Source organism: Lissotriton vulgaris, chromosome 8 (genome assembly GCF_964263255.1).
Source record: "Lissotriton vulgaris chromosome 8, aLisVul1.2, whole genome shotgun sequence".
NCBI classification, from domain to species: domain Eukaryota; kingdom Metazoa; phylum Chordata; class Amphibia; order Caudata; family Salamandridae; genus Lissotriton; species Lissotriton vulgaris.
This window is the reverse complement of record NC_141696.1, coordinates 1,127,406,272-1,127,428,824: the sequence shown is the minus strand read 5'-3', so window position 1 is coordinate 1,127,428,824 and position 22,553 is coordinate 1,127,406,272. Positions and strand designations below refer to the sequence as shown.

Genomic DNA, 22,553 nt, shown 5'->3' with positions numbered 1-22,553 from the left:
CGCAAAGAAAGAGGAGGAAGTTGAGGATGGACTGTCTAACATACTGGGAGTAGAGATAGCTGAAGGACTAATGTTTGAAGGCTCATGGGAGCTGTAGTTTATTCCTGGACTGATGAACTTTGGAAAAGTCGTTTTTGTTGCAATTCTGCAGTTTGAAAATGGATTGGAGCTTTTCTTAGGCTGCTGTGTTTTTCATTTATGTAATAAAGCGAAGGAAGAAAAGCATAATCCTCGCCTCCGTGTCCTTAATAGAATTGAAACTTACCTTTACGTAAGCTAGGCAAATTTCGATTCAGCAGGAAAAAATGAATGACAATAAAACAGTGTTACTATAATTTTATTTGTCCTTTTTTACACAGCTTAAAAGCATTGGGAAGAAGCTCCTACGCCACTGCTGCTCTGTTTCCAAGTATGTGCTGCACAGAGCGCAGGTTGAGCAAACCTAGAGGCATGAACCCATTCTGAGCCTGCATTCTGAATTAGAACACGTTCATGATCAGTCCCAGGATCATAAAGCTCAATTTTCATTCCTTTTGCCAACCTGTCAAGATGAAGCTTGGAGAACGTATGGTGCTGAAAAGGGACCTGCTTGGTAAAATACATTCTTAGCTGTCCTTGTGCTGGCTTTCAAATAATCACAAACTGCTGTAGGCCTGGCACAACAACAACGTAAAGCAAACTTCAATCACGACATGAACATCACAGTCAAACAACCAAGGCATCCGGCACACTTGCAGAGTTTGCTGTCACCAGAGACTGTATAGCTAATGGTCTTTATATTAATTCCTTAGCAGATGACTCCCCTGTGAATATGCATACCAGAAATATGTCTGATTAGACAATACTACTACATTTATAAACCAATTTCTTTGTATCTTGAGACAAGGAAAAGGGCAGTGTGAAACTAGTTAGTAAAAACAGGGCACCAAGAACCCCCAAGATACCCCCATCCGTGTGCATCCTTGACATAGTGTAGGATTGCGCAACTAGAAAGAGGAATTTGAGTGCTTGGAATTGAGGAAGGTGAGGGAAATATTGAAATGCAACTTGGGAGAGCACATATAAAGAAAAGCTAAAGAGAATTAGGAGCAGGAAAGAAGAAAGAAGAAGAAAGAATTAATAACAGGAATAAACAAGGTTAAAAAGGAAATTCACAATGGAAACTGAGAATAGGAAAGCCTAGACAGTCAGTCAGCCAGTCAAAATTCCTTTATTTCGCAGTATTTCTATCACATATAAAGTGCATAAAATGTAAACAACTTCTATTAATATAAATGACACTATAAAAAGTAACCCTGGGCGTAGTAGGCGTAGTGGGGCTACGCGAAGCTACGCAAAGTGGGACAGAAACTACGTCCACCCACGCACTTCGCGCAGCCCCACTACGCGCCACCCGCCTCCCTCCCGCCCTTGCTAAATACTACCCGCCTCCCTCCCGCCCTCCCTACCGCCCACCCTAAATACTTAAATAATGTTTTTAAAAAGAATAAACACCACTTACCTTGTCGGCTGCGTCTCCGGGGCTCCCTCTGGTAACCGCGCCGCCATCTTGGATACTAATGCGCATGCGCGGCCGCCCAAGTATCCAAGATGGCGGCGCGGTTACCAGAGGGAGCCCCGGAGACGTAGCCGACAAGGTAAGTGGTGTTTATTCTTTTTAAAAACATTATTTAAGTGTTTAGGGAGGGCGGGAGGGAGGCGGGTGGGGGGCAACTTCGCTACGCCCACGGAGTGGGCGTAGTGTTGCCTGCTACGCCTACTTCGCAAATGGCGAAGTAGGCAACACTACGTCCACTCCTTGGGCGTAGCGAAGTACTACGCCCAGGGTTAATAAAAAGGTTGATCTTTTATCTTAAAATACATTAAAACAACACGCCACCAGTTAAAAATATCTGTACAAGTGCCTATCCTTGCCCGGTTTAGGTATTACCATGATCAATTCCTCCAGCATGGAAGGTGGGAGAGAGGTGGCAGGAGCAGTCTCAATCGAGTTATAGACCTGCGCCAACAGTGTGGCTAGCAGCACGCAAAGCGTTTTATAGAAAACAGAGGAGAAGCCGCACGGGCACGGTGACGTGTGAAGTTTCAAACGAGAGATGGCAGAAATTACTTCCTCTAAGTGGATAGGAGCCGCAAGCTCCTCTGCCTGGTTTGGTAAAAGTTTAGATGTGGCGACCTCCTGTAGGTAGCGGGTCGGCTCCTCATCAGGCAGAGTCTGGGCCATATATAGGGTCTCATAAAAGTGCAGAAACGCATCCACAATCTCATGATCGGTATCGCACTCCCTCCCCTGCTGGTCCTGGATCATAGTAACACGGGCCACCTGTCGCTGCGCGTGCAACCTATTGGCAAGAAGTCTCCCACACCTGCCCCCCCCCCCCCCGCCCCCCGCCCCCCCCCCTCCACATAGACGGCATGTTTCAGGGGAAGGGCTGCGTATTTGGCCCGAACAACATCCAGCCCCGCTAGCTGGACCCTAGCCAACTTAAGCTGTTTCCAGACTCTATGCACCCCGTCCGTTGGTGGATGCGTTCTAGTTCGGCTACTTCCCTGGGTAAGCGCTCCTGTTTCAATCTCCTGTCTTTATTGTCTGCTGCTGCTATAACCAGGAATTTCCCTCTAACCACCGACTCCAGTGCTTCTCAGAGGGTCGTTGTAGAGATGGAAGAGGAGTCATTGAGCTCTAGGTAGTTAGTATGCAATGTTGGATTTGCTGTACCACTGAGGGGCGCTGCAGCATGGTCTCACGCAAGCGTCAGAACCTCCGTGAGGGCCGTTGTTGATGCAAGGATAGAGAACCGCTGAGTGGTCTGATAAGGTACCTCACGCCTGTACGACTTCATAGAGGTAACCCCTCACGGAGCCCGCACTGTTGGCGAGCCTGTGGCCAGTGGGTACCCTAACTCATTTACTGTGCAACTTTCCTTCCTTGGGGACATATTTGCAGCAGATACTTGACTTGACAGGCAGATCCCTTGATTCCCAGTATGATCTTCTGGACCTTCCTAACGCTATTACCTTTCCCCTTAAATCTTGGAGGGGTAAACAGATGGCACTTGCACTTGGGGCGGCGGTCCAGAACATCCTTGCTCATTGGAGTACTAAGACAGTTCCAACCCGCCTGGGATGGCTTCATAGAATGTGGAAAAACGACCACAAATGCCAATACTGTTTATCAACTTCTGAACACATGTACAGGCGCACAAGCTACAAGTCGATATGCACGGTTACTATTCAATAGTGTTTATTATTAGAACCATATTTTAGTTCACTTTTTTCTTTTATACAATACAAATCTTTATATACAAAAAACACCACAACACATACTTCAGAACAGAAAGCGATTTAAAGAATAATTTCACCAGATCACACAATGACCAACCCACACTTTGGCTTGTCACACCATTTGCATTCATACTTGATCAATCATACCACATTCCTCATTCATCAACACCTTATCACACATACGCGCTTCTTCCACCTCCTTGGTATTCCAAGGGATTCTAATCCTCCACATTCATACACCAAGGATCAATCACCAAACAAGGGAATGTTTTGAATCTAACTTAGTTGTGCATCACACAAAATCACAATATAGTTTTTTAATTCAGAAACTGTTTAGGAAAGCACAACTAGACTAGCATACTTGGAAAATACAATTGTTTGGTATACAACAAACAGGTCTACGCGGTTCGAACCCACTGCTTTCTGGGGTTCTCTTCAGGACCAAAACAACGATTTTGAACCAAATCACCAAATGATGATCGAATTCACATTGAAACGAAGGTTAAAATTGAATTTGTCAAGTATCATGGTGTTATGTTCAATGGAGCTTTCGAATTGCTTCAAGCTCACGTTTTCGGAAGCCCGCGCCTTCGAGTAACAATGTTGCAAAGACGTGTTTCCGAGTGTGTCCGCTCGGCGTGTATTCCGTTTTAGGCTGAACTCTGTTTCTGCTCGGATTTCACCATTTCTTCGTCGTCAGTCATGCTCTCCTGCAACGATCTTGAATGCCGACTGCAGAGTTCAGCCTAAAACGAAGTACACGCCGAGCGGGCATTCTCTGAAACGCGTCTTTGCAACATTGTATTTCAAAGAAACAGAGTTCAGCCTAAAACAGAATACATGCCGAGCAGACACTCTCGGAAACGCAACTTTGCAACATTGTTACTCGAAGGCACGGGCTTCTGAAACTTGAGCTTGAAGCAGTTCGAATGCTCCATTGAACCTAACACCACAATACTTGACGAATTCAATGTTATCTTTCTTTCCAATTTGATTTCTAGAGAGTATCTTGGGCTATGCTCCAATCAACCTCCGAACCTTCTTTGCCTAGATTGTGTTCCTATTGCTATCTGTGGACAGGTCAGGATAGAATGCAGGTGCCAATGTTGCTTATAGGATAGGAACAACATGTCTACAGTAGCACAAGGTGAGGAGATTTATAAGGACCTTTGAAATCTTAGGTTCAACATTCTCTGTTCCCCAATGTGAATGTTGCAGTCTTTGTCAAGGCACATCTGCCATAAAGTGGTCGTCCACCAGCCCATCTCCTTCTGTAACATCTGTAATCCCATCAGGGTGCTCCCTGTCCCATGCAGTTTTCCCACTGTTGAGAACTCAGCCTCCTTCCAAGGTTTAATATAAAATGTCTGTTTACTGCACTATGAAATTCCTAAAGGCATCACAGAGGTACATCTTGTGCATACAGGGTTTCACTTCCTTTTTAGATGAATACGTCTGCAAGTACCACTGAGCTACAAGAGCAGGATGGGTATGCCCTTTCACATCCCAATAGTTCTCCATCAACAGTCCCATTACCCTCCTTCAAATGGGTGTCTGCTAATATCTAAACTTTCAGGGGCTGCAAATGCCTCACAACCATCTCATCAACCAGATCAATTGTGCAGTATGATAATGGACTTCAAAATTGGGTGCCCCATACCTCCGGCCCTCAATGGCTGTGCCAACTTGGCCATCGCCAGTCTTTCCATTTAACTTCCAGATTAAGTGTGCAAGTAAGCCATTCAGTTCCTTAAAGAATTGTTTCTTCAGTATCATTGGAAGTACAGTATATTCTAGCTTGTTCAATTTGTGCCCAAGGAAAATCAGTTTATTATAAACTGTTTGGTTATCTACAGCCTATCCCGTTCCTCTTGAACCATAGCATACGATATCAACTACCTTCTGAAGAACATCCAGACATAATGGTGACATCGGATTTATTCTCCAAGATGGCTCAATTGTTCTCATTTTAGGGGCTATACCATCGGCTCCCACCATGCCTAAACAATTGAGCACAGACATCTTTTGATTACATGAACTTTCTCATAACAACATTTCCAATTGAGACTCTCAATATATTTCCAGTTTCTAAAAAGAATTATGTAAGATGTTAAATATCAATGTGACTCATTCGTGCTTTCATCCTCAGACGAAGGGTAAGATCTAGCAATCTAATCAGAGTCTAGAACAGTTCCTACATTGTTTCTGTAATGCAACCCAAATCATTTGGATTGCCTTTCTTCCATTTGCAGAAGTCTCCTGTAACGATTCTATTCACAGTACTACCAAGGTTTCTTCATTCTTCTGTATGCATGGATTTTAGCCCAGGGTATTTCCATCCACTCCTAGTGTATCTTCATTGGCTCCAGTTACAGTTGATTTTATCACTCATCTCTGGAATCAAAGACTCACAATCAGGGAAAGTTTACTTGAAACTAGGGAGAAATGAAAGAATAGCCTGAAATTCAGAGACTTTTGCAGCACCCTAATCTGTTGGAGATAAACTCTGGTTGTATTCACAACTTTGAACCATCTCTCTTCTAATCTAGTAAGCTAAAAACCTAATTTTTATAGTCCATTCTGTACTACTCAATGCCTCAATCCTGTATCTTTCAAGCTTCCATGACTTTAAATTGGAAGATTCACACTGTCTTCCATGCACGTCAGTTGAAACCCTTCAATATTGATCTATTTCATTGCTCCTTCTTACATCAGTCCAACATCAACTGGAGTATGAAGTTTATGAGATTTTCTATTTACAGATCTGCAGTGCAAGACTTCAGGTTCATGTTGACTAGAAAGGTTATCCTCCCAGTGAGCACTCTTGGGAAGATATCTCTTCTTTACATCATCAGAAGGCTATGGCATTGAGCTCCAATCCAAGATAATACATGCAGTTGTCATGTGGCTTCAAAAGGGATATCTTCTTGCATCATCTTTAACAAGGCCTGAAAGCATAAACGTTTGTAGAAGACACCTGCCCCAGTCAATGTCTAGTGCTGAGGAATTTCCTCAGTGAAACTGAGATCTTGGAAACCAAATCAATGAAGCTTGAAAAAACGGAAAATGGTGCCAGCTTACCAGCTGGCCCTGATATAATATGCTGTTGTAATGTCCAGAGGAGGAGTTGCAGCTGCATGGCACCACCAGAGTCACTGGAGACCCATTGCTGGTGAAAAGGTTTTTGGATCTATCTGAAACTTTTGAAGGACAATTCATGATTCTCAAAATAACTGATCACTGCCACCAAATCGAAGAATGACGCTAAACACACAAAAACGCTGACACTGCATCAATACTCTAGAACTATTACGTCTGATTATATTTGCCAAAAACAAACAATAAAATAGCATTCTCCGAGCAATTTGTCTGGTCACCTTAGCTACTTACACTACTGGCACAACTAGATAAAGAATCTACTGAAAAGGAGAGCAAAGGTTATACTTCTAGAGGACCATCTCTTAATAGACCACATCCTGGTCAAGGCAATTTCAACGATATACCGGAAATGACTGAACAACTCCTCTGATCCATTAGTGGCATTGCGGGTGGTCTGGGGGGAGGGGGGTGGGATCTCTGTGATTTAGATGACGAGGACTGGGAGGAAGCGATCCAGAGCCCACGCAAAATTGCAATAGGTGCGAGATTCCAACTAGTTCAGCTTTAAATTCTGCATCAATCCTACTGTTCTAGGACCGGACTCGCTAGGATTGGGAGATCAACATCTACAGGGTGTCTACGGGGGTTTAGTCAGAAGGCACCTTCAATCAAGTCTTTTGGGAATGCCCTAGACTTCCAGAATTCTGGAAAGACATTGTGGGTGTGATGTCCCAAGTGACAGCAAATGAGATCTCTATGGATGCAAAATGGCTTTTATTAATGACTAGCAGCCTGCCCCAGCGTTGCCTGGGGCAGAAGGGGGCTGGGGGCAGCATTTCCAGATTGCGGCAGCGTTGCCCGGAGCAGAAGGGGGCTGGGGGAAACATTTCAGGTTTGGGTGCACTCCCGCCCCAGCCCCCGCCTGCCCCGACATTGCCCAGACCGCCTCCCGCCTCGCCTTTGCCTTACCCTGCCCGCCCCGACATTGCCCACACCGCCTCCCGCCTTGCCTTTGCTTTTGCCTTACCTGAGCCGCCGCTCTTCCCCGCACTCCGGACTTCACCGCCACTCCTCGCTGCTCGTCACCGCTCCTCCCCCCCTGTTGTCATCACGCACGTTGCGGACATCGCTAGGTCGCGGCCAGCGCTACGTCGCGGCCGGCGCTACTTTTAGGGGACTACTTTATTTTTAAAGTTTAATTTTTTAATTTACGTTTTATTTTTATTTTATGCAGCCTATGTCCATCTACACACCCTGAGGATTACAACAATGTATTGGGTGTGTGGATTGGCGCTGTGGTTCCAGAGTTTACCTTGCCAAAAGGTTTCTGTTCTCTCTTTATAATAGTAGTATAGATATCGTGGGAGGAAGGCTGGAGGAAATACCAAAATATCTGACTCAACCTGGCTGCAGAGGTGGTGAAGAGGAATATAGAACGAGCATGGGGCAGTCCCGACTCACCTAGAATCTTGATTGGTGTCAAAAGGCGGAAAAGGTGGTGTATCAAACCGGGGATGTCCCAACAAGTGGGAGAAAATCTGGGGCCCCTGGCAGGGTTATAGAGGGTATTAGCAAGGTGGGTGGGACCACTGTGCGATTGATGCCTTTGCAGGCAGGTGGTGGTGGTGGTGAGGGGGGGGGGGGGAGAAGGGTTGCTAAGTTCCTGAAAGAATGGGCCTTACAAGCTTCCCCTATATCCAGGACTACTGCACTACTGTATTGTTTTGTGATTATTGTCCACTTGTACATGTTGTTTGAGTATTAAGCTATTCCTGTTGTCCTGCGGTAAACTCTTAGTGATGAGCATGCTTTAATAAAAAAAATAACAAAAAAAAAGAAATCTACAGAAATTCTATTAAAAAATTATCTTTGACAATAAGGAGAGGTGTTTTATGAAATGGATTGATGACTGATGTTTGACGACTAAATGTGTTTGTTGTATTATTTAATTTTTTTACTGAAAATAAAAGCTGGTATGTGCTGATCAATAAATATAGCTTCTGAAAATGAAACACTTATATTTTGTGACAAGAATAAAGCACACCTCACTACATTTCAAGCTGATATTTGAGTGCTAATCCATACTGCTTTGGAACATGTATTGTTCATGAAGTGACATCGTTTCGTTGGTGGCAGAAGTCACTTTTTGATGCTGTGATTTTTAAAAAAATATATCTTTATTACATTTTTATTATTTTCGCAATTTAAAGAGATCAAGCATAAAGATATATTGCACTTACATACAAAATCATTATCACTGTGACAGTACATATTACATATATAATTCCAAGTGGTACCACTTAGGGAGAACAGCGCAATTTACCTCTAGTTCGCAAAAGGTGACGTGCATTGGCAGGTTGATATAAACATACAATACCCTAGTTTACTGTCACCTCTTATTGAGGGGCAGGACATTTCTATCAAATGGGTCTTCTTCCTACAATGATTGATCAGATGCGAACATGTCTAGTATCCCCATTTCGTACCACTTGTGTGTAATATAATCATTGAATAGCAATAGACAATAAGGCAAAAGTGATAGAAAGTGAACAATGACGCTGGTTGCAAGATATCGTCATTTTTCTACATTTGAACCACAACCAGAAAACTGTAAAAGAAATGCAAAAGAAAAGGAGATATCAGGTACACGGGAAACATGGGCCTAGTGTGGTATGTGCCTTTCGAGAGAGGCCATGCCCAGGGTCATGCGCAGTATAGAATTGGGTTGTGGTTCCCGGTCAGTACATAATTGTGTGAGTGCCAGGGCATCATGCGTCCAGGATTGCGGCTATGCAGCATTATGAAGGAATGTGGGGTCATTGCCCTGTCCAGCGGTCATGTCCAAGGGTGCCCCATGTACACGGCCCATCCACTCCAACCAGGCATCAATTCAAGCGCCATCTCCCAATCACTGCGTGGGGGGAGCGCGCAATGCAATGCTAGTTTGTACAAATGTTTTCAGGATTTCGTCCCAGACCTGTGCGATGGGAAACTTACGCAGCCCCGCCGTTTCTTCTCTATGAAGAATGGTGCTCTCCGCCTGTGCCCAATTTTCTAGTGATTTTAGCCAATGTGGTGTCTCTGGCGGGTCTTTATGTTTCCATCTCTTGGTTATCACCCTTTTTGCAGTGATGAAACCGAGGTCACAGAATCTAGAGCTTACTTTATTGGCTTTCGTATGTTTGTAAATCCCCAGGATGCAAACCTCCCATGTGTGTGGCTCTTCGGTGTTAATGCTACTGGTGAGGGTTGCCGTTATTGTGCGCCAATAGGAGTGAAGAAGGGGGCAGGACCACAGCATGTGTAGTAGGTCTGCGTCTAGTAGATGGCATCTTGGACAAGCAGTGGTGGTGGTGTTAAAATATTTATTAATCTTGTCTGTCGAGAGATACGCCCTGTGTATTATATACGTTTGTATGAGCTTGAAACGTGAGTTACGCGGTATGCGTGTTGCACTGGCCAAGACACGTTACCAGTCTTTATCTGCCGAGGGCTGACCTCGCCATCGACCACAGCCTTGTGGGCGAGGCGAATCCTCAGGCTTGCCTAATCTATGCCCACCGAAGGAAGTGCGCCTCAGCCAGCCTGCCAGGGTAAACGCCACGGGCAGGGCCAAAACCGGACAGAATAGGCATCGGGGGTCCGGTTCCCGTTCCTGCTGTGTTTGCGCCCAGTTGGGATCCCCGGCGGCATCTATATGTACATTGCAGGGCCCATTTGGGGGAGCCTCGGGTGGAGCTCTACCCGGGCACGTCCACCACCATTCCAGCAGTTCACTTTTTGATGCTGTGATGGTTACTTCATTATCTGGACTAATAGACTTTATGGTCTAATTATCTCTATAAATACTTTCTCTATGGGGGTCTGAGTCTGTAAGATCAATATAACTCAGCAATGCTGTTTTATCTTTTAACTTCTATCCAATGAGAACAATAGTTCTAGTTTCTAGGACTGGCGATTGTAAGATCACATTTTTCATGTTGTCATTCTTCCCCTTCCAATTCGATTATCAATTTTAATATATGATCTACTTAATAGTGACCGTCGTCAAAATGAAGGGATAAAACTAGCCAACGTGAAAGGGAATGCTTCTTACTTTAGTTAAATAATAGGAAACTGTTAAATTGTATAGACGGATAACTTGGACAACTATGTTGAAGTGCCCTATTTCTTCCAAGTTTTCCAGGGGTACGCAAAGCAAAAAGCAACTGTGAGGATCAGAACAAACCCGTAGACTATGCGCTCTTAAAATTTAATGAATAGAATATAATAGTCTGTAAAACTTCTTCTTACGACAATCACTTAAGAAAGATTTGTGAAGGTTGAGTTTGACAACGGTGGTATTTATGCCCACCTGTTTATTGAAGTTTACCTTCCACCATTGCAATTCCCTACACCACAGCTTTCCAAACTTTTCATGTTTGTGACCCACTTTTTGGAGGTGCATCATTTTGGGACACAGTAAGGCAGTGTAGCAAGCGAGCATGGCGAGCGAGCCCGAACCACCTAAGGGGGGTTCGGGGAGTTCTCACTCACTCTGTCTGTCTCCCTCTCGCTCTAACTGTCTCCCTCCCTCCCTCTCTCTCCCTCTGTCTCGCTCCCTCTGTCCCCCTCCCTCTGTCGCTCTCCTACCTCTGTCTGTCTCCCTCCCTCTGTCTGTCTCCCTCCCTCTGTCTGTCGCCCTCTGTCTGCCGCTCTCTGTCTCCCTCTGTCTGCCGCTCTCTGTCTCCCTATGTTTCCGGCCTCTGTCTCCCTCCCTCTGACTCTGCTGATCTGGCTCCCTCCCACTCCCTCTGACTCCCTCTCCCTCTGTTTCCCACTCCCTCTGTCTCCATCTCCCTCTGTCTCCGTCTCCCTCTGTCGGTCTCCCTCTGTCGGTCTCCCTCTGTCGGTCTTCCTCTGTGTCTCTCTCTCCCTCTGTCTGTCTCCCTCTCCTTCCCTTTGTCTCCCCCTGACTGTCTCTCTCTGTCTCCCTCCCTCTCCCTCTCTCTCTGTCACCCTCTGTCTCCCTCTCCCTCTCTGCCTCTCTAGCTCTGTCTGTCTCAGTCTCTGCTTTGGCTGTCCTTGTCCATGTCTCTGCCTCTTTCTGTCTGTCCCTGTCTCTGTCTATCGGTCCCTGTCTGTCCCTGTCTCCCTCTCCGTCTCTGTCTGTCTGCCCCTGTCTCTGACTCTATTTGTCTCTGTCTGTCTCTGTCTCACTCTCTCTGTCTCTCTCTCGTTCTCCGTCTCTCTCGTTCTCCGTCTCTCTCTCTGTCTCCCTCTCTGTCTCCCTTCCTCTGTCTCCCTCTCTGTCTCCCTTCCTCTCTCTCCCTCTGTCTCCCTCTGTATATCTCCGTCTGTCTGTCTACCTCCCTCTGTCTCCGTCTGTCTGTCTACCTCCCTCTGTCTCCCTCTGTCTGTCTCGCTCCTCTGTCTCCCTCTCTCTGTCTCCCTCTTCCCTCTGTCTGTCTCCCTCTGTCTGTCTCCCTCCGTCTGTCGCCCTCCGTCTCCCTCTGTTTCCGTCCCTCTGTCTCCCTCCCTCTCGCCCTCTGGCTCCCTCTCCCTCTGGATCCCTCTCCATCTGTCTCTCTCTGTCTCCCTCTCCTTCCCTCTGTCTCCCTCTGACTGTCTCCCTCAGCCTCTCTCCCCCTGTCTCCCTCCATCTGTCTCCCTCCGTCGCCCTCGGTCTCCCTCCCTCTCGCCCTCTGGCTCCCTCTCCCTCTCTCTCTCCCTCCCTCCCTCTGTCTCCCTCCCTCTGTCTCCCTCTCCTTCCCTCTGCCTCCCTCCCTCTGTCTCCCTCCCTTTGTCTCCCTCTCCCTCTCTGTCACCCTCTCTGCCTGTCTGTCTCTGTCTGTCCCTGTCTCTGCCTCTATCTGTCTGTCTTTCCATGTCTCTGTCTGTCCCGGTCTCCCTCCCTCTGTCTCCCTCTCCGTCTCTGTCTGTCTGCCCCTGTCCCTGTCTCTGCCTCTATTTGTCTCTGTCTGATCTTGTCTCTGTCTCTATCTCTGTCTCTGTCCCTCTCACTGTCTCTCTCTCGGTCACCCTCCCTCTCTTGATCTCTCTCCCTCTGTCTCACTCACTGTCGGTCTCCATCTCTCTCTATCTACCTCTCTCTGTCTCCCTCCCTCTTATCTGTCTCCCTCTTGTCTGTCTCCCTCTTGCCTGTCTCCCTCTTGCCTGTCTCCCTCTTGTCTGTCTACCTCTTGTCTGTCTCCCTCTTGTCCGTCTCCCTCTCTCTGTCTCCATCCCTCTGTCGCCCTCCTCCCTCTGTTGCCTCCCTCCCTCTGTCTGTCTCCCTCTCTGTCTCCGTCCCTCTGCCTCCGTCCCTCTGCCTCCGTCCCTCTGCCTCCGTCCCTCTGCCTCCCTCCCTCTGCCTCCCTCCCTCTGCCTCCCTCCCTCTGCCTCCCTCCCTCTAACTCCCTCCCTCTGTCTTCCTCTCTCTCTGTCTGTCTCCCTCCCTCTATCTCTCTCTGTCACCCTCTGTCTCCCTCTCCTTCTCTGTCTCTGCTCTGTCTGTCCCTGTCTCTGCCTCTTTCTGTCTGTCCCTGTCTCTGCGTCTGTCTATCTGTCCCTGTCTCCCTCGCTCTGTCTCCCTCTCCGTCTCTGTCTCTGTCTGTCTGCCCCTGTCTCTGACTCTATTTGTCTCTGTCTGTCTCTGTCTCTATCTCTGTCTGTCTCCGTCTCCCTCTCTCTGTCTCTCTCTCGTTCTCCCTCCCTCTCTCTCTGTCTCCCTTCCTCTGTCTCCCTCTGTCTCCCTCCCTCTGTCTCCCTCTGTATGTCTCTGTCTGTCTGTCTACCTCCCTCTGTCTCGGTCTGTCTGTCTACCTCCCACTGTCCCCCTCTGTCTGTCTCGCTCCTCTGTCTCCCTCTCTCGGTCGCCCTCTTCCCTCTGTCTGTCTCTGTCTGTCTCCCTCTGTCTGTCTCCTTCCGTGTGTCTCCCTCCGTCTGTCTACCTCCGTCTGTCGCCCTCTGTTTCCGTCCCTCTGTCTCCCTCCCTCTCGCCCTCTGGCTCCCTCTCCCTCTGGATCCCTCTCCCTCTGTCTCTCTCTGTCTCCCTCCCTCTGTCTCCCTCTCCTTCCCTCTGACTGTCTCCCTCTGTCTCCCTCCGTCTGTCCCCCTCCGTCGCCCTCTGTCTCCCTCCCTCTCGCCCTTTGGCTCCCTCGCCCTCTGGCTCCCTCTGTCTCTCTCTCCCTCTGTCTCTCTCTCTCTCTCTCTCTGTCTCCCTACCTCTGTCTCCCTCTCCTTCCCTCTGTCTCCCTCTCCTTCCCTCTGTCTCCCTCTGCCTCCCTCCCTCTGTCTCCCTCTCTCTCTGTCTCCCTCCGTTTCCCTCTCTGCCTCTGTCTGTCTCAGTCTCTGTCTGTCCCGGTCTCCTTCCCTCTGTCTGCCTCTCCGTCTCTGTCTGTCTCTGCCTCTGTCTGTCTGCCCCTGTCCCTGTCTCTGCCTCTATTTGTCTCTGTCTGATCTTGTCTCTGTCTCCATCTCTATCTCTGTCTCTCTCTCTGTCTCTCTCTCGGTCTCCCTCCCTCTCTCCATCTCTCTCCCTCTGTCTCACTCACTGTCTGTCTCCATCTCTCTCTATCTACCTCTCTCTGTCTCCCTCCCTCTTGTCTGTCTCCCTCTTGTCTGTCTCCCACTTGTCTGTCTCCCTCTTGTCTGTCTCCCTCTTGTCTGTCTCCCTCTTGTCTGTCTCCCTCTTGTCTGTCTCCCTCTTGTCTGTCTCCCTCTTGTCCGCCTCCCTCTCTCTGTCTCCATCCCTCTGTCGCCCTCCTCCCTCTATCTGTCTCCCTCCCTCTGTCTGCCTCCTTCTCTGTCTCCTTCTCTCTGTCTCTGTCCCTCTGTCTCCGTCCCTCTGTCTCCGTCCCTCTGTGTCCCTCTCCTTCCCTCTGTCTCCCCCTGACTGTCTCCCTCTGTCTCCCTCTCTCTGTCTCTCCCTCTCTCTGTCTCCCTCTCTCTCTGTCTCCCTCTCTCTCTGTCTCCCTCTCTCTCGGTCTCCCTCCATTTCCCTCTCTCTGTCTCCCTCTCCCTCTCTGTCACCCTCTCTGCCTCTGTCTGTCTCAGTCTCTGTCTGTCCCTGTCTCTGCCTCTATCTGTCTGTCTTTCCATGTCTCTGTCTGTCCCGGTCTCCTTCCCTCTGTCTCCCTCTCCGTCTCTGTCTGTCTCTGCCTCTGTCTGTCTGCCCCTGTCCCTGTCTCTGCCTCTATTTGTCTCTGTATGATCTTGTCTGTCTCTATCTCTGTCTCTCTCTCTGTCTCTCTCTCTCGGTCTCCCTCCCTCTCTCTATCTCTCTCCCTCTGTCTCACTCACTGTCTTTCTCCATCTCTCTCTATCTACCTCTCTCTGTCTCCCTCCCTCTTGTCTGTCTCCCTCTTGTCCGCCTCCCTCTTGTCCGCCTCCCTCTCTCTGTCTCCATCCCTCTGTCGCCCTCCTCCCTCTATCTGTCTCCCTCCTTCTGTCTCCCTCTGTCTGTCTCCCCCTCTGTCTCCGTCCCTCTGCCTCCGTCCCTCTGCCTCCGTCCCTCTGCCTCCGTCCCTCTGCCTCCGTCCCTCTGCCTCCGTCCCTCTGCCTCCGTCCCTCTGCCTCCGTCCCTCTGCCTCCGTCCCTCTGCCTCCCTCCGTCTTCCTCCCTCCGTCTTCCTCCCTCCGTCTTCCTCTCTCTCTGTCTCCCTCCCTCTACCTCTCTGTCACCCTCTGTCTCCCTCTCCCTCTCTGCCTCTCTGTCTCTGTCCCTGTCCCTGTCTCTGTCTCCCTCGCTCTGTCTCCCTCTTCATCTCTGTCTCTGTCTGCCCCGGTCTCTGACTCTATTTGTCTCTGTCTGTCCCTGTCTCTGTCTCTATCTCTATCTCGGTCTCCCTCTCTCCGTCTCTCTCTCGTTCTCCCTCCCTCTCTCTCTGTCTCCCTTCCTCTCTCTCCCTCTGTCTCCCTTCCTCTCTCTCCCTCTGTCTCCCTCTGTATGTCTCCGTCTGTCTGTCTACCTCCCTCTGTCTCCCTCTGTCTGTCTTGTTCCTCTGTCTCCCTCTCTCTGTCGCCCTCTTCCCTCTGTCTGTCTCTGTCTGTCTCCCTCCGTCTGTCTCCCTCCGTCTGTCTCCCTCCGTCTGTCTCCCTCCGTCTGTCTCCCTCCGTCTGTCTCCCTCCGTCTGTCTCCCTCCGTCCGTCGCCCTCCGTCTGTCGCCCTCCGTCTGTCGCCCTCCGTCTGTCGCCCTCCGTCTGTCGCCCTCTGGCTCCCTCTCCCTCTGGATCCCTCTCCCTCTGGATCCCTCTCCCTCTGTCTCTCTCTGTCTCCCTCTCCTTCCCTCTGTCTCCCTCTGACTGTCTCCCTCCCTCTATCTCCTGTCGGTCTCCCTCCGTCGCCCTCGGTCTCCCTCCCTCTCGCCCTCTGGCTCGCTCGCCCTCTGGCTCCCTCTCCCTCTGTCTCTCTCTCCCTCTGTCTCCCTCTCTCTCTCTGTCTCTCTCTGTCTCCTCCTTCTGTCTCCCTCTCCTTCCCTCTGTCTCCCCCTGACGGTCTCCCTCTGCCTCCTTCCCTCTGTCTCCCTCTCTCTCTCTGTCTCTCTCAGTCTCCCTCCCTCTGTCTCCCTCTCCTTCCCTCTGTCTCCCCCGGACTGTCTCCCTCTGCCTCCCTCCCTCTGTCTCCCTCTCCCTCTCTGTCACCCTCTCTGCCTCTGTCTGTCTCAGTCTCTGCCTCTGTCTGTCCCTGTCCCTATCTCTGCCTCTATCTGTCTGTCTTTCCATGTCTCTGTCTGTCCCGGTCTCCCTCCCTCTGTCTCCCTCTCCGTCTCTGTCTGTCTCTGCCTCTCTGCCCCTGTCCCTGTCTCTGCCTCTATTTGTCTCTGTATGATCTTGTCTGTCTCTATCTCTGTCTCTCTCTCTGTCTCTCTCTCTCGGTCTCCCTCCCTCTCTCTATCTCTCTCCCTCTGTCTCACTCACTGTCTTTCTCCATCTCTCTCTATCTACCTCTCTCTGTCTCCCTCCCTCTTGTCTGTCTCCCTCTTGTCCGCCTCCCTCTTGTCCGCCTCCCTCTCTCTGTCTCCATCCCTCTGTCGCCCTCCTCCCTCTATCTGTCTCCCTCCTTCTGTCTCCCTCTGTCTGTCTCCCCCTCTGTCTCCGTCCCTCTGCCTCCGTCCCTCTGCCTCCGTCCCTCTGCCTCCGTCCCTCTGCCTCTGTCCCTCTGCCTCCGTCCCTCTGCCTCCGTCCCTCTGCCTCCCTCCGTCTTCCTCCCTCCGTCTTCCTCCCTCCGTCTTCCTCTCTCTCTGTCTCCCTCCCTCTACCTCTCTGTCACCCTCTGTCTCCCTCTCCCTCTCTGCCTCTCTGTCTCTGTCCCTGTCCCTGTCCCTGTCTCTGTCTCCCTCGCTCTGTCTCCCTCTTCATCTCTGTCTCTGTCTGCCCCGGTCTCTGACTCTATTTGTCTCTGTCTGTCCCTGTCTCTGTCTCTATCTCTATCTCGGTCTCCCTCTCTCCGTCTCTTTCTCGTTCTCCCTCCCTCTCTCTCTGTCTCCCTTCCTCTCTCTCCCTCTGTCTCCCTCTGTATGTCTCCGTCTGTCTGTCTACCTCCCTCTGTCTCCCTCTGTCTGTCTTGCTCCTCTGTCTCCCTCTCTCTGTCGCCCTCTTCCCTCTGTCTGTCTCTGTCTGTCTCCCTCCGTCTGTCTCCCTCCGTCTGTCTCCCTCCGTCTGTCTCCCTCCGTCTGTCGCCCTCCGTCTGTCGCCCTCCGTCTGTCGCCCTCCGTCTGTCGCCCTCTGGCTCCCTCTCCCTCTGGATCCCTCTCCCTCTGTCTCTCTCTGTCTCCCTCTCCTTCCCTCTGTCTCCCTCTGACTGTCTCCCTCCCTCTATCTCCTGTCGGTCTCCCTCCGTCGCCCTCGGTCTCCCTCCCTCTCGCCCTCTGGCTCGCTCGCCCTCTGGCTCCCTCTCCCTCTGTCTCTCTCTCCCTCTGTCTCCCTCTCTCTCTCTGTCTCTCTCTGTCTCCTCCTTCTGTCTCCCTCTCCTTCCCTCTGTCTCCCCCTGACGGTCTTCCTCTGCCTCCTTCCCTCTGTCTCCCTCTCTCTCTCTGTCTCTCTCAGTCTCCCTCCCTCTGTCTCCCTCTCCTTCCCTCTGTCTCCCCCTGACTGTCTCCCTCTGCCTCCCTCCCTCTGTCTCCCTCTCCCTCTCTGTCACCCTCTCTGCCTCTGTCTGTCTCAGTCTCTGCCTCTGTCTGTCCCTGTCCCTATCTCTGCCTCTATCTGTCTGTCTTTCCATGTCTCTGTCTGTCCCGGTCTCCCTCCCTCTGTCTCCCTCTCCGTCTCTGTCTGTCTCTGCCTCTCTGCCCCTGTCCCTGTCTCTGCCTCTATTTGTCTCTGTCTGATCTTGTCTCTGTCTCTATCTCTGTCTATCTCTGTCTCTGTCTCTCTCTCGGTCTCCCTCCCTCTCTCTATCTCTCTCCCTCTGTCTCACTCACTGTCTGTCTCCATCTCTCTCTCTCTACCTCTCTCTGTCTCCCTCCCTCTGTCTCCCTCCCTCTGTCTCCCTCCCTCTTGTCTCCCTCTTGTCTCTTGTCTCCCTCCCTCTTGTCTGTCTCCCTCTTGTCTGTCTCCCTCTTGTCTGTCTCCCTCTTGTCTGTCTCCCTCTTGTCTGTCTCCCTCTTGTCTGTCTCCCTCTTGTCTGTCTCCCTCTTGTCTGTCTCCCTCTTGTCTGACTCCCTCTTGTCTGACTCCCTCTTGTCTGACTCCCTCTTGTCTGACTCCCTCTTGTCTGACTCCCTCTTGTCTGTCTCCCTCCATCTGTCTCCCTCCATCTGTCTCCCTCCATCTGTCTCCCTCCATCTGTCTCCCTCCATCTGTCTCCCTCCATCTGTCTCCCTCTATTTGTCTCCATCCCTCTGTCGCCCTTCTCCCTCTGTCGCCCTCCTCCCTCTATCTGCTGTCTCCTTCCCTCTGCCTCCGTCCCTCTGCCTCCGTCCCTCTGCCTCCGTCCCTCTGCCTCCCTCTCTGTCTCCCTCTCTGTCTCCCTCTCTGTCTCCCTCTCTGTCCTCCTCCATCTCTCTCCCTCCCTCTGCTTGTCACCCTCTGCCTGTCACCCTCTGCCTGTCACCCTCTGCCTGTCACCCTCTGCCTGTCACCCTGTCTGTCACCTCACCCCAGCTTCCCGGGCACACACACAGCCGCACACGGGTACTTCGCAGGTCTTTAACCCTTTCACTGCGGCGGCTATTCCGCTGCAGTGCTAAGGGGCGGGGGGGCGCACGGCGCTCCCGCGCTGGTGACGGAACCGCTCCGCCACGCCCCTCGGGTAAGCTGTGCTTGTGACGGAACGGTTCCGTCACGGCCCCGCCCGCTCAATAGAACGCGTCGCGCAGGCGCGAAATCAGCGCCGCTCAGGTGCCGCGATCGGGCCGTGACAGAACCGTTCCGTCACCAGCACAGCCCACCCGAGGGGCGTGACGGACCGGTTCAGTTACAAGCGTGGGAGGGGTTAAAAGACCATTTACTTGTTAATGAGGCTTTGTTGTGAATCGCCCGGCCCCATACAGCAGAGTGTCTTAGAGTCCACGCTGCTGCAGCGGACTCCGAGACACTCTTTCAAAGGAATGCCTCTTAATTAGCAGCAGTCATGTGCTAAGTGCCCTTGATACTGGTGTCATCCCACGACACACCCACCATTTGCAGGCGACACAGTACTGTGTTGGGACACGCAGTTTGGAAAGCTCTGCCCTACACGTACTTGCAGCCCTCCCGATATCATGTGCTTCATAATATTTTTTGGAAAATAAATTAATGGTTTTCATCCACGCTACTCGCTTGTGTGCACAAAACAGACATTAACAGACCTACCTCAAAGTCTATAAGATGGAGGTTGGTTAGCAGTGTGACCAACAGCCCGCTGTTGTACAATTCCTGTGCCAGCTGAGCTACTGTTTCTGTCTGTGGTTCCTTTTCGCCGGTACCACACAGTATTTCCTTTGTAGCTTGCAAGCATTTCGATACTTCTTCAGAGGCCTAGGCAAAAGACATCATTATTTGTCAGACAAAAAAAGCACTTGGCGCAAGCACTGCGCACAAATCTTGTATTGATTTAACATATGTGCAAGGGGAAAATTGACAATTTTCTATCTACCATCATGGCTGAAGAAATATAACAGTAATTGTTTTAAATATTTTATAAACCCACTCAACAACCTCACAACACCGTACAAACTCTATCAATCCAAAGAGATGATCGGATATCTGAGTAAACCCAGCTGACCGGAGCTGTATTTCATTCCCTAAAAACAGGGGGCATGGCTGTCATTAATTAGTGCAGCAGGTGCAAAGGCACAGAGGCTAAGGGGTGAGGTAGGCCCACTGCAACCCAACTAAGACAGCCTTTTACTTCCCAATCAAAGTTCAGGGGGCATCATTCTTACTCGTGGCACCATTGCTGCGCCACTGTATTAAAATAATTAAGGGCCTTATAATGAATTCCTTTCAATCCCGTTTCAGGTACCTAAGGCAGTTTGCACTCAAAGCTCATTTCCTCAACTCTTGAGTTGATTTCCCTGCATGAAATTCAAAAGGAAAATACTGGGAAAACTTAATGGAGGAGGAAAAACGTGTTGCAATTAGGGGCAGTATTATACTTAGGATGCACTGTCCCCGTTTGCACCAAGGTACACATTTAACGAGGTACGCCAGGCGCAAACTGCAACAGTGCACCCTTTTACAAATAATGTGCTGTCCTGAAGGCAGCGCCTTTGTGAAAGGTGGAGCGGCTATTTGAAGCAGCCACTCCATCTTTCTTAGTGCTGGGGGCAGGTCTTTAAATGAGCGCCCCTTGCAGGCGGGGAGAACACTGTCTGGGAGGTCCATGGGACTGTGCATCATTCCTTTGAGGCACATGGTCAGTACACCGGCCTCTTTGCCTCTACACTCATATTCATCAGATCTTTCAGATCCAGATCCTTCAGATACAGAAACTGGCACATATGCCTGTTGAGCACCAGAGGCTGTATTACGCAATGTGGCCAAGGAGCACCACGGGTGCGTGCAATGGCTGTTTTTAGGTCTCGCCTGAACCAGCGCATGAGCTGTTCTGGCGAGACATTTAGTAAGCGGCTTTCAAAGTGCTACCCACCATAGGCTTTTGCAGGCCACCGGCTGTCTTTTTCGTGCATAAGCGCGAACGACGTGCACAGATGGCATCTGGCTTTCTTGCGTGAATCCCCTTCCCTAGCCCCTCCCTTCTCCCACTCCCTCATCAGTTTCATGCCTCTCTATACTGTAGCAGGCAGCGCAATGTCTTTAATCAAACAGCGGGTGCCGCAATTATAGCAAAAGTAAAGTAATAGATTTTTTTTCTATTTCTTTACTTCTGTATGATCGCGGCACCCGCGCTTTACTTTTTAACATTAAAGGTAAAGCATGGGTGCCGCGATTATAGCAAAAGTAAAGAAATAAATGTTTTTTCTATTTCTTTACTTTTGCTTTAATTGCGGCACCCGCGCTTTACTTTAAACATTACAAGTAAAGCGCGGGTGCCGTAATTATAGAAAAAGTAAGGAAATAGAAAAAACATCTATTTCTTTATCTGTGTCTGGGATAGGCAAGACTCTGCACTGCAGAATATGTTACATAAGTCACTAAAGCCTCAGTAACATGTTCTTAGCGATAAAAAAACATGAAGTATATTATTACTTAACTTAGGAGTACTCCTTGTTACGACCCCAGAAGGATCATGGGCAGACCCAGCTGGCATCTGTGTAAACCTGTGACCACAGAGACAAGCCACCGGGACAAATTTCACTTAACCAGAAAGAAACGAGCTTGGACTGGGTCTAGATGCTATTTACTAGCAGCCTCAGTAATGTCAGACTGTATTGTAATCTTTTACTATTTCTAGCTGTCGGTCTGTTGGGGCTGGATGTAAGCTTGGCCAGGGCGCCTAAGGCTTTGGGCAGGGAAAAGGCTAGCTAGTCATTTGCAGCTCGGACAACAGGGAGGGACAGGGATCAAAGCATGTCATGCCCACTTACAATGATGCACTTTGTAATACATAACAATGGTATCTGCGGACAGTATCATTTCATAAGGTTCCTATTTTTCATGGATATTAATACAATAAATTCTGGGACTGGTTGGGTGATCTCTGCCTTGTTCTGTCTGTTTTCATCTCTCATTCGCTCCTGTTCTTGCAGTGAGACCAAGGCTTTGCTGGGACATACACTTTTTATGGATTTCCGCTCTATTAAATTTCCCGTTTTTTAGGTCTCGCCTAGGCAGCGCGCATGCGCTGCTCTAGGAGGACCTTTTTAGCCATTGGTCTTCACTTTTCAAGCACTGCACTCGTGCTTGTGGCGGCATCCACTTTGCGGGAGAAAGCAGCGGTGCGCCATAAGCACGAGTGCAGTGCTTGAAAAGCGAAGACTGCTTTCGCTTTCACTTTTGCTTTTTTTCCCTTATATTGTGCGCATGCGTGCACACCACTCGCAGGCTAGCAGATGACCATGCAGACCTTTACTTGTTAATAGATGGATCGCTTTCCAATAAAACAATAACACCGGCTGCCCACATGGAGAAGGGAACAATTAATTCTTGCTGAATGGGTCTATTAAAATTCCCTTCATCAGTACAACGGCCAGAGCTCCGTGTGATGTCATGCGCACAGAGGGCGCCGAACTGCTAAATAAATACTGGCTATTGCACGCTTTCGGGACTTCCCTGTAAATGCACTCTGCTCTTTTTTATTCTACCCAAGCGCAGCAGCCGGTCATGTGCGCCACACTAATATTAAAATAATATTTGTAACCACTAGAAACCTGGAAGGATCCTCTTGGGGAAGATTTATTTGAATAATAATAAAATCCGGTCTTTAAGGAAACCCAAACCATTCCCGGGGACACCTCCCCAGTAGGCAGCCGTGTTCAGAGCCCGTCCTGACCCCTCTCTCTACCTCATCGGCCACGACACTGCGGGGTCACAGGGCCACCCACACTTCTTTACACAAACACACACAGGCAGAAGAACGTTCTCTCCACATCACTAAAGTTCCACAGTGGCACACCTGGGTAGGTAATGGACCCACGTGCATTTTTTGTTGTTGCATTTCGGGACTTGTAGTCCTGGGTTGGTGATGGAATAGGTGAAACGGAGCCCCTCCGGGTACGACAGTGACTACAACAGATGTGACGTAACAAGCAGCCCGTTCGTTTAGAGACCGCCCAGTGACGTAATGCAAATGATGCTCCTCTACAC

The 22,553-nt window shown here is 49.8% G+C and overlaps 1 protein-coding gene across 2 annotated transcripts in view; it reads right to left on the bottom strand.

The window, feature by feature from the left end:
* Positions 1 to 22,553, bottom strand: part of CAB39L (calcium binding protein 39 like) — a 902,920-nt gene that overhangs the window by 406,811 nt on the left and 473,556 nt on the right. For both annotated transcript variants that reach the window (XM_086934975.1, XM_086934976.1), the window contains one exon: positions 19,158 to 19,322. In XM_086934975.1, coding sequence (XP_086791101.1) covers positions 19,158 to 19,322 — 165 coding nt within the window. The remainder of the gene's footprint in view (positions 1 to 19,157; positions 19,323 to 22,553) is intronic.